General features: G+C 42.4%; 1 protein-coding gene across 1 annotated transcript in view; it reads right to left on the minus strand.

Moving 5' to 3' along the window:
• The window catches only part of Dnajc27 (DnaJ (Hsp40) homolog, subfamily C, member 27), a 31,996-nt gene extending 21,132 nt beyond the window's left edge, over window positions 1-10,864 (minus strand). Inside the window, exons 1-2 of the mRNA XM_013522664.1 lie at window positions 10,611-10,864; window positions 2,420-2,502 (exon numbers count right to left, since the gene is read on the minus strand). Coding sequence (XP_013378118.1) covers window positions 2,420-2,502; window positions 10,611-10,697 — 170 coding nt within the window. The 5' untranslated portion in view covers window positions 10,698-10,864. The remainder of the gene's footprint in view (window positions 1-2,419; window positions 2,503-10,610) is intronic.
• Between the last annotated feature and the right edge of the window lie 631 nt (window positions 10,865-11,495).

Raw genomic sequence — 11,495 nt, forward strand, 5'->3', positions numbered from 1 at the left:
TTATTACTATGTTTGCAGCACATAATGATTACAATTTTCACAGGGAGCTGGTACGTGCATGTGGTACATATTCTTTTCTCTCTTTTCTTGTTTTTCATCCCTTCCCCTTCCCCCCTTCCCTTCTCTTTCCATATGTCTACTTTTCATTTGCAAAAATTCTATTTTTATAATTTTTCTATCCCCTCCTCTTCTCTCTCTCCCCTACAAAGAGCTCTCCACTTCCTCTTTACTTATATCCCCCGCTCTCTCTATATACACATACAAACATATATATGTATGAGAGAAACCACACAATATTTAAACTTGTGTTTCTGATTTATTTCATTCAACATTATGGTCTCAAGTTGCATCCATTTGTCTAGGAACACCTCAAGTGCATCTTTCTTTATAGCAGAGTAGTACTTCACAGTATATAAACACTACATTTTATACATTCATCTGTTGATGGGATATAAGCCACTTTCAAAATTTAGCTCTTATGAATTGTGCTGTTATAAACATGGGCATGCACATGTCATATGATGTCTCTAACTCTTTTTGGAAGAAGCCTGGCAAGAGACTAGCTTGGTCAAATAGAATTTCTCGTTTTAGTTTTTTGAGGCATTTCTATACTGATTTCCACAGTGGTTCTACTCATTTACAATCCCACCAGCAATGTAGACAGAGTTCTTTTTCCCCTGCAGTCTCACTGGCATTTGTTATTATTTGATTTCTTGATGAGAGTCATTCTGTCTGGAGTAAGATGGAATTTTCATTTGCATTTCTCTAATGGCTAGTGATGTTGAACATTTCTTCATGTATTTATTGGCAATCTGTACCTCTGCGAAGTATCTGTTCATTTCAGTTGCCCACTTTTTGATTGGGTCTTTTATAATGAGGGTCTAATTTTTTTGAGTTCTTTGCATATACTAGATGTTAGTTCTCTGCCCAAGGAACAGCTGGCAGAGCTTTCCCCCAGTCCGTAGGTACTCTCTTCACTCTGTTGGTTATTCCCCCTGCACCCTGCTTTCTTCTCCCAGCTGTGGCACATGTGAGATTCTGCCACCTTCCGAATGATCCCACGCTGCTGGTCCCAGCTACCTGTGCTGGGGGAAGACCAACTGTCCTCACCCACGCCAATCAAATCACCTGGGGTTTTTTGTTTCTGTCTTTTGTTGTTGTTTGTTTGTTTGTTTGTTTTTCTTCCGGTACCAGGAATCAAACTCATGACCCTGCGCTTGCCAGGCAGGCGCTTTGCCGCTGAGCTAAATCCCCAGCCCCTGTTTCTGTCTTTTGTATTTTACAGTACTGGGGATTTGTAAACTTGGGGTATTAATTCTAGTTGCCTTCCAGAAGTAAGGTTTAAAATTGAGCCTGAGAGCTGCTGGCATCTACATATAGGAAGCCCACTTAAAGGAAGTCAACAGACAGAGCTGCTCTTATTCTAATCTGGCAAATCTCCTCTTTAAATATCTCTCTTACCTAACAATGAGTACTACTGAGCACCGACTAGAGAAAACTTAGACTAACAGTCTCTTTTTCAGGGAATTTACTTTTTAGCAGGAGCCATTAAACATATACAGATAATAATAAAGCAATTTATGGCAAGTATCATAAATAATACAGAGAATTTGAAGATTTATTTCATTTGTAAAAAGATCCTGCCTGTTGGAGCGGGTATTCAGGATGTCTTAAGGGAACAGGAGGATTTTTCACTCTGAAGGAAGTTGTGGGGGAAGGAGGGGCCAGAGTGAATGGCACTGAGATGGGGACATGCTGGGGCTTCAAAGACGGAGGGCGAGGTGCACACAGGCTGGAGTAAGACGAAGGGGAGAGGGCTGCAGTGGTGAGTGCCTGCGGTTCCCTGTCCAGGAGGCTCGCTGTCTACCCAGTTCCACTCTTGGGCAGTGGGTTATGTTATTAGCTGAATCCTCCCTCCCCAAGCTCAATCCCCTCTTGATTTACTTCCACATCCCCACTTGCACTCAAACTTTACTGTTCCCAGATGATTTTTACTGGATTCCAATATGCTATAAAGATTATAAACCAGTAAGGGTTGTTCTCTGATAGAAAAACTTCCATTTGGTATTTAGAGTGGTTAGAATCTTTCAAAAACAATATAAAAACACACCTGAGTGTAGGGCCTGCTCGTACAGAACATGTTTCCTGAAAAGCTGCCTCTGCCAGTGCAGTGTGCCCCGATCTCCTCAGTGCGGGTCCTCCTCTAACACAGCCTGCGGAATGAGCCAGCATAGCCCCCCCAGACGGTGCAGGAGGGCCCGTCACCACATACTGTGAAGCCCTCCTCTCCCTTTCTCAACTTAACTTCAAAGTTTCTATTTCAAGATGACCTGTACAAGTGCACAGAGGCAAATACTGATCATTTTAGGAGTTCTGAATTTCTGTTCAGTTTAGAAGCCCAGGGAGCCAATATACTCACTTTGTGACTCCATAGTCAATTCCAATTGTTGCAAGGTATTTGGACACAAATCTTTTTTCACAGTAGCGCTTTATAATACAGCTCTAAAAAGATAAAAACACATGCACTTAGTAAATGCACAGTGGGAAGATACACAAAATATGCACATTTCTTAATAATGCTTTCTTTGATCACCACTACGAAAAAGTGTTTTCAAAAGCCAAAACTATAAATAAATAAAACAAAGTAAAGATTTAAAAGAAAAATTTGTACGGTCTTTCCTTGATACTACAAATGTGTCCAGTTTTGTTCTCAATTCTTATGTGCTTTTCTTTTCATTTTTTTTCCCTACGTGCTTTTCTTTTGAAGATTCTTTTCTATTCTTATGCTTCCAACACACCACCAAAAATCTATGTTTAGCCTTGAGTTCCCTCCGAAGACCAGAATCAACAGCTCCTAATATCTAGTTCACTCGTTTCCACTTAGGTGTCCTGCTGCCACCCCAGATTCACCATGTCCTGAAGTGAACTACACACACATGAAAACAGCTCATCCTGCTGACATACAAATTCTGTTAATACCACCATCTCCCCAGTCACAGGACCAAAATATTAAAGTCGCATCTGATTCTGGGCTAACCTTCCGATTCTTCTCAACCTTTTTAATGGGTGTTACATCTTCCTTGCATTCCAGTGTCTATGGATAACACCTGGGTTAGATGCTCGTCATCTGCTCCCACTCAAGCAGAGCAAACTCTTCACCGCTCTCTCCGTCTCCCCACCCCGGCCCCCTCTGGAATGAGCTTTCCCTCTTTTTTCTACATCTTCCCTATCCTTTCAGGCAGATCAAACTCTGGGCATCCAGGTGCACCTGATCTTGCCTGCAGCTGGACTCTCTGTGTATGTATACCATGTGTCTGAGCCCCTCTAGCTTTTACATGTGTGTGTATATGTTACACAAACACACACACACACACTATCTGCCATCGGTCACACACTGCCTTTTATTGTTATTTTTTTTCCACATGTATATATTTACCTTATCTCTTCAGCTAGACAATAAACTTCTACCTTTCAGCAACCAGCTCAGTGCCTTTCATATAGTAAATTTAATAGTCACTGAATGAATATAAAAAGCAAGCATCAATTGTGTTAGGAAAGCTTGCATAATTTCTGATCGTGAATAGTAATGAAAAACCATTGTAAATGACTCAAGTGTTAACAACAGTTCTTAGACTCATAAAACATAATTTACTTGAAGTGCTGGTAATGGAGTTTATTCTACTCAAATTCTTTCCTAGGCCTCAATCTAAATAGACAAGATAGTTCACGTTAAAAGTATTTAATATGCTCATTGTGAACTGAAGGGAAAAGAGCTACATCACCAGCCCTTTTTAAAAGTTGTTTTATTTTGTGACAGGGTCTCACTAAGTTGCCCATGCTGGCCTCGAACTTGTAATCCTCCTACCTCAGCCTCCCAAATGGCTGGGATTACAGATATGCCAGACTTCTTTAGAGTGACCACTGTCAAGGGGCCACTTTTTGTGTGTGTGGTGCTAGGGATCGAACCCAGGACCTCACACATGTGAGGTAGGTGCTCTACCACTGAACTATATCCCTACGCAGTGGTTACATTTTTAGAAACACTTTGTGGCTTAAAAGTACTTCTTAAATGTTTTCTTTCACAATATCCTGAAAAAATAAATATAGCCTCTAAAAAATTATTCATGAGATCAAGAGACCAGGAAAACCTTTAACTCTAGTCTGCTGTTTGTAAAGATAAACATTTCAAAAACAGTATTAACTGTTTCCTATAACACAAAGAGACATAGTTAAAATTAAAGGAACACAAAACTATCCTGAGTATTAACTACTCAGGCAAACTGTTTTATTTAAATAAGTCTCCCAAATACAGGATGTTGATAATGAACACTGACAGAACACAAATGGTAGAAGCAAGAGTAGGGTAGAAATGAGCAAAACAGAACATAAAAGAAGACAAGCTAGTAGTACAGAGATGGTGATCTGAGTTGCTGGTTAAAAATGAACTCATCTTTTTCTTCACCTACACAAAAAAGCAGATATGCACTCATTAGACAGACAGCGAGTGTGTCCCATGCCAGACACCATCCCAGGCACTGGGGTCAGAAGGCCGAGCCTCTGCCTCTAAGCAGCTGGCCACGTACTGGAAAAGGAGGCCAGTACTAAAACTTCTCGAGCAAGGAAGGCTTTAGACTACAGTTGTGGTAAATGCCACCCAATTATTGATGCTATGAGATAATATAATGGGAATCTAACATTTTACTTTGCCATGTACTAAGTGGCACTTTTAAAAATAAAAACTGGTAATACACTTTTTTTTTTTTTTTTTTTGCAATGATGGGGATGGAATCTAGTTAAAAGTGCCTTACTACTGAGCTATATCCCACAGCCAGAAACTTGCAATATAAATTTTAGTATTTACATAATCGTTATCCATGCAGGGTGTGGTGGCTCACGTTTGTAATCCCAGCACTCAGGAGGCTGAGGCAGAAGGATTGCCATGAGGTCAAGGCCAGCCTGAACTACATAGCAAGACTCTGTCTCAAAAACAAAAATCAAATCACTTACATTATCACTATTTGATGTAGTCAAAAAGTGAAAACAACCCAAATGGATGAAATGGGTTCTATTCACACAATGGAACATTTTTCTGCACTACGAAGAAAGAAGGTAATGGCATATGCTACGCACAAAAGAACGTGGCCAATGTTATGCCAAGTGAAAGAAGTCTGCCACAAAGGCCCACGTGGCATGATCTCATAAAAGGGCATGTCCAGAACAGGCAAATCCACAGAGACAGGGAGTAGAGCAGTGGCTGCCCTGACTAGGGGTTAAGAGGTAACCAGGAGAGACTATTAATTGCCGTACGGTTTTTAGGCTTAGATTTTGTTTTTGTATTATCTTGGTGATAGAAACTGGCCACTGCTGAGCTCCATCCTGAGCCCTTTCTATCTTATTTTTATTTTGAGACAGGGCCTCACTCAATTGCCCAGTCTGACCTCAAACTCCCAATCCTCCTGTTTCAGCCTCCTAAGCAGCTAGGATTCCAGGCATGCTGGTGAAATGGAGATATTTTTTTAAGGCCTGTTGAGTATGTTACACTAATGATTGTGGTAATGGTTGTACAACTCTGTGATGTACTAAATGCCAGTGAATTATACACTTTAAGCGAGCTGTATGTCAACTATACCTCAATAAAGCTTTTTCATTTAAAATCTTTTTTAATCCTTTGGGAAGATAAGAGATTGCTAAGGGCTGACTTCTCTCTCTATGGGGGAAATAAGATTTCTTTGTAGTCTCGATCATACCCAGTCCGGCTTCCCACTTGGCAGTCAGCTTGCCCCACAGCCCCAGGCCAGTTCTGCATGTCTTCTAGGATCTGAGGTTTCCTAATGTATTCATTTACCAATGACCTTGTGTCCCTTCTTCCATACCATGTTAATTCTGAGATAATATACTCAGAAAGAAAAATAAGCAAAAGTGGTTACAGCTTTATTCAACCTATTTAGTGTTATTTTTTAAAACAGCCCAAATTCTGCCTGAATAAAAGTCAAAATGTACAGCAGAAGCTTGAGTTTTTGGTCTTAAAACCGTGGTTTACTCAGGGCTTCTGGGAAGTAAAGTTACTGTTCCCCTAGAATGAGCCGACTGGCCCAGGTGCTGCTGGGTGTCATCCCTTGCCTGCTGGGAATCAGCCTTCGGATAAAGTCAACAATGGTGTTGCCCTAGGGAATCAAGAGAACAGACTGGGTCCCTCAGGATACCAAGTCTTTGTATCAACCAACTGTCTGAAGCTTGCCCTGCCTCTAGATTTTGAATTATAATAAATGCTTTCTGCTGGGCATGGTGGTGCACACTAGTAATTCCAGTACTTGAAAGGATGAGGCAAGAGGATTGCTGCAAGTTCAAAGCCAGCCTGGGCTACACAGTGACATTTGCCTCAAAAAAATAAAAAATAGCTGGGTGTGGTGGTGCATGCCTGTAATCCCAGTACTTGAGAGGCTGAGGCAGGAGGATCGTTGGGAGTTCGAGGCTAGCCTGGGCTATATAAGTGAGTTCAAGGCCACCCTCAACTACACAGTGAGACCCTGCCTCAGAAAGACAAAAATAAATAAATAAATAAATAAATAATAAAAAATAACAACAACAACAAAAGCCAGAAAACAATAAATACACAAATGATTTCCTTAGGTTTCTCATTATAATCAAATGTTCCCACATCATACATTATTGTACAATACTATGCAGTTTGTCTTTCTCTCTGAAGAATAGATTATAATGATCTCTCCAAGTTAATTGACACAGTTCTCACTTTTTCCATGACTGTATAATAATTCATGACATGCAAGTACCTATTGCCTCTATTAAAGAGAACTCACTTTGTTTCCAGTTTTTTTTTTACCTACACACAAGAAATACCCTTGTGTGTAGCCTTTCAAAATCCAGCAGTAAAATTGCTGGATTGAACACATCACTCATTCATTAATTCATTCATTTATTTTTGAGACCAGGTCTTGGTATACAGTTTAGCCTCTATGTGCTAAGATTACAGGCATGTGCCACCATGTCGACACATCTTTTATTTTAGTTGCGATTGTCAATTGCTTTCCAAAAGTATTCTAACAGTAGTATGCAGACAACCATCTTCTTCATAGCTGAGCCACACAGGTGTGATCATTCTTTTAATGACTGCCAATCTGGTTGGTGAGAAGGAATTTCATTGTTACTTTAACTTGTACTTTACCAACTACATATAAAGTTGTATAACCTTTCACTTACTTATCAATACTTAGACTTGCTCTTCTATGTATTATTTGTCCAATATACTCCCTGCTAATTTTTCTACTGTTATATGTTTATTCCTTATCAATTTTTCACATACAATTGTAAATGGTATTCTCTAATCATTCCTTTCATCTCTTCTAATATGTGACTACATCTCCTTCTCAGTATTAGTCTTATAATCTCTTGATTTGTTTTGCTTTCTCTATTTTTCTTAAATAGATATTAGGTTCTCTTCATTTTCATAATCTTTCCAAAGAATTATGTATCTTTTAGTTAATTTTGTGTTTTTCTAAGAAACTCTTAAGCTCCTTTAGTTTTTTTTTAGCTGCAAACTGATTCACATACAAAATTTACACTTTAGGGCTGGGGATTTAGCTCAGTGGCACAGTGCCTGCCTGGCAAGCGCGAGGTCGTGAGTTCAATTCCTGGTACCGGAACCCCCCCCCCGCAAATTTACACTTTAAAGTACACACTACTGGTTTTTAGGATAATCACAGAGTTGTATAACCATTACTTTCCTCCAGTCATTATTTGTCTTCTTTAAAATTGAGTTAAGACTGCAACGGTGTTGGCGTGGTTTCGACTACAACTTCCATTCTGTCCTGAAGGCTTTGCTTTGGAGTCTCTTTTTTCATTGCTTTCTAGTTACTCTCATTCGTTTTGATACGACCTTTGGCCCAGAGATTATTTACCAAGTAAGGCATTTCTTTTTTGAGGGGGCAGGGCTTTGAGACAGGATCTCGTATGTAGCGCAGTCTGGGCTTGAACATGGTGATGCTCCTGCCTCAGCCTCCCCAAGTGCTGAGATTACAAGTGTGTGCCCCCATGCCCAGGTAGTAAGGCATTTTTAAATTTTTAACTTTAAAATTGTTTATATCTTTCTCTTTAGAGGTATGAAAAAAATAAATAAAGTAGGTATGAGCCAGGCATGGTGGCACATGCCTATAATCCCAGCACTCAGAAGCCTGAGGCAGGAGGATCATTGCGAGTTTGAGACCAGCCTGGGCTACAAAGTGAGCTCAAGGCCAGCCTGAACTGTACAGTGAGACCCCGTCTCAAAAAGACAAAAAAAAATAAAAAAGTAGGTATGAGCTACTCTTATACCTAAGGTAAAATAAATTTTTAAAAAGTTATACTTACATTGGGCATGGTAACACATGCCTGTAATCCCAGCACTTGGGGAGGCTAAGGCAAGAGGACAAGTTTCAGCCTTGCCTGGGAAACACAGCATCTTAGGGAGACCATGTCTCAAAATTAAAAGTCAAGAAAGAGGGAAGAGGAGCTGGGTTCAATCCCCAGCACCACAAAATACTACTAGTAATAATAAATCTTTTACTCATTTAGAATTTATTTTTTGAGAAAGAAATGCAATAGGAATCCACCCTGTCCCAAATAAGAGAGCTGTTCCACCAGCAGTCATTAAATGGTCTCTATTTTCCCATGATTTTACTATGCTTATTGTACACTGAATTTCTTTATCTTTCAAATTTATTTCCAGACTCTATTCTGTTCCCTTACATATTTTCTTTCCAGAACCAACAAGGAAAGTCTGGTAACTTTATTTTTAAATACCTGGTAGAGTTAGTCTCATTTCTCTTTTCACAATTTTCTTGGTTATTCTCATCTTTAACTTTTCATTAGGACTGAGTGGGTACGGGTCAAGGAGGTTTTGAGACAGAGACTCACTATTTAGTTCATGCTAGTTTTGAACTCATTATATTAGGGTAGCCTGGAACTCCTGTGATCCTCCTGCCTCAGCCTCCTGCATGCTGGGACTAGAGGCATGTGCCACCACACCCAGCTTTTCATAAGGATTTAAGTGATTTTTTTCTTATGTTCTGAAAAAAGAAATCTTACCGGTGTTTTAACTGGAAGTAAATAACATTTGTAGATTATTTTAAATAACTTATCTGTGCATATTATGGGCTCATATCAAGGGGGAAAATTTAGCTTTCCATTTGCCTAAATACTGTCACTGTATGTCCCTTTTGGAGTTCGAAATTTTTCTTTAAATGGTTTATTTTTCCTTCAATTTAAACTGAGGCACTTTATTTTGGTTGTTACTATAAATATTTTCTTTCTCTTCTTAAATTGCATTGGCTAATAAACCTAGAACAATGTTAAATAAATATGTGACATTTTAGGGTATTGTTGTTCTTGTACCATTAGGTAAAGTAAAATCACAAAAGTGATACATGATCACTCATCCAGGTTAATACATAATCTAGCGTTTCTTTTTCTTTTTTTTTTTTTCTTTTTTGGTTTTTGGTTTTTCTCCGGTACCGGGAATCGAACTCACCTTGCACTTGCCAGACAGGCGCTGTGCCACTGAGCTAAATCCCCAGCCCCAGTACATAATCTAAAGCCTATTTTTTTTTTCTTTTTTAATACCTGGCACATAATTGAAATTCAATAAGTATCGACATTCAGTGAATGTCTGTTAATGTCTTCCATACAAAGACACATAAATAGTGCAAAATAGTGCCAAATAGGAAAAAAAAAATACTAATTAACATTTCCTGAGATGTCCTGAGTGCAGGACACTGGCCTAAAAACTCTACTTCACAGCTCTCCACTTCAGACCCGAGTCAGGGTTAATTCTCACATTCAATCGTGGCAATGAGCATCCCAGGAAGAGAATGACGGTTCCAGTTCCAGTTCTGTCGCTGATTCGATGACCTTGGGCAGCTTTTGGCTAACACCTTCCACCCACCCAGGAGACAGCTTGGAATGCACTGGGAAAAGGCCCGAGTCCCCACGCTCAGGGCTGACACCCACGAAAGGAGCAAAGAGAGGGGTGGCAGAACTGAGCCTGCTTTGAGAAAATGGATGTGGTGACACTTTTTAAATGAATGAATGAATAAATACACAAAACAATCCCGGGGTCCGGGCCACGCTGCCACCTCCCCTGTGAAACACGGCGGCTTCCGTTATGCTCCCGCGAAGGGAAGGGGCATTCCGGGCTGCCCAGCAACATTTTCCGAGTCCTCACACGCGCCCCACTGAAGCTGCGTGGGCGCCCAAGCACACCTATTCCCCTCTCCAGTCCGGACAGGGTCATCCAGAAAGAACGCAGACCTGGGATCTGAGCAGACTATCCGAACTAAGGACCTAGGCCTCCTTACTCTTGTTGGGTGCATTCGTGGTTGCAGGCCACCCCCGGCCCCGTTTAGGGAGCAGCACCTCGGTGGAGGAGTGGTGGGCAACCCAAAGGTCAGAAAGGTCAGGCCGGTGCTCCGCGCCAGGCTGCAGCGCCTCCAGGAGCGCCTGCCAGCTCGGGGGCGGGGAAGAGGCCGGCCACCGCGCTTGAGTGGCCGCCCTGTCAGCCAATGGGCTCGCCGCCCCGCCGCGCGGAGGCCCCGCCCCTCCCGGCGCGCTCTACTCACTTTCCCCACTTCGGCGTTGCCCATGGAGATGACTTTGATGCGGAGAGACTTGCTGGGCTCCTTCCGCTTCGGCAGGTTGGCCTCCATGGCCTTCGCTCTCTTGAGGCCACCCGCTTCGGTCTCTCCTTGTGCACCAAGCCGGCCTGTCCCTCAGGCCTCCTCGCCCAATGGCGGAGCCGCTGCTCTCGTCACCGCCCGGGCTCCGCGGCTCGCCATCCTCGCCGCTCCCTGGCAGCGGACGCCGGCGCGTGGGAGGCAGGAGCTGGGGGCCGGAAAAGGAAGTCTCGCGACGCTCGCGCGGGCGGTGACGTCATCGTCGCTTGAGGAGCGGCTTCGGTCACCGGGTCCCCGGGTCGCGGTGCGCGCGGTCTGGAGTCTCACAAGCTGGCGGCCTGGGGCCTTTGGCCGCGGTGACGCCTCTTGTGCCGCATGGTCTTGTTTCCAGGTCTCTGGGGCAGGAGGCATTTGTCACATTTGCACCTAGTGTTAGAAATGTATTGGCTTTTCAAGGTGGATCATCCGTCTGGGAGTGTATGGGTTATGAAGGCCCCGGCTGCCAAAATCCCAAGTTGACCACGGTTCGTTTTTGGTGTGGTATGTGGTGTGTGGTTTGGTTTGGTTTGGTATGGGTTTTTTGGATTTTTTTTTTGAGACAGAGTCTCGCTATGTAATCCAGGCTGGCCTTGAACTCACTATGTAGCCTCTACTGGCCTTGAATTTGCTGCGATCCTCCTACCTCGGCCTCCTAAATACAGGGATTACAGGCGTGTGCCACCACGCCCGGCTCCACGGTTTGTTTTGAGTTGGGCTTTTTTTTTTTTTTAAATCGCTTGGTCTCATGGGCTCCTCTGCTGCCCGCCTCCCTCCTGTACAGTCCCTCAGGAC

This window comes from Chinchilla lanigera, unplaced genomic scaffold (genome assembly GCF_000276665.1).
Source record: "Chinchilla lanigera isolate Chin_1 unplaced genomic scaffold, ChiLan1.0 scaffold00068, whole genome shotgun sequence".
Classification (NCBI taxonomy): Eukaryota; Metazoa; Chordata; class Mammalia; order Rodentia; family Chinchillidae; genus Chinchilla; species Chinchilla lanigera.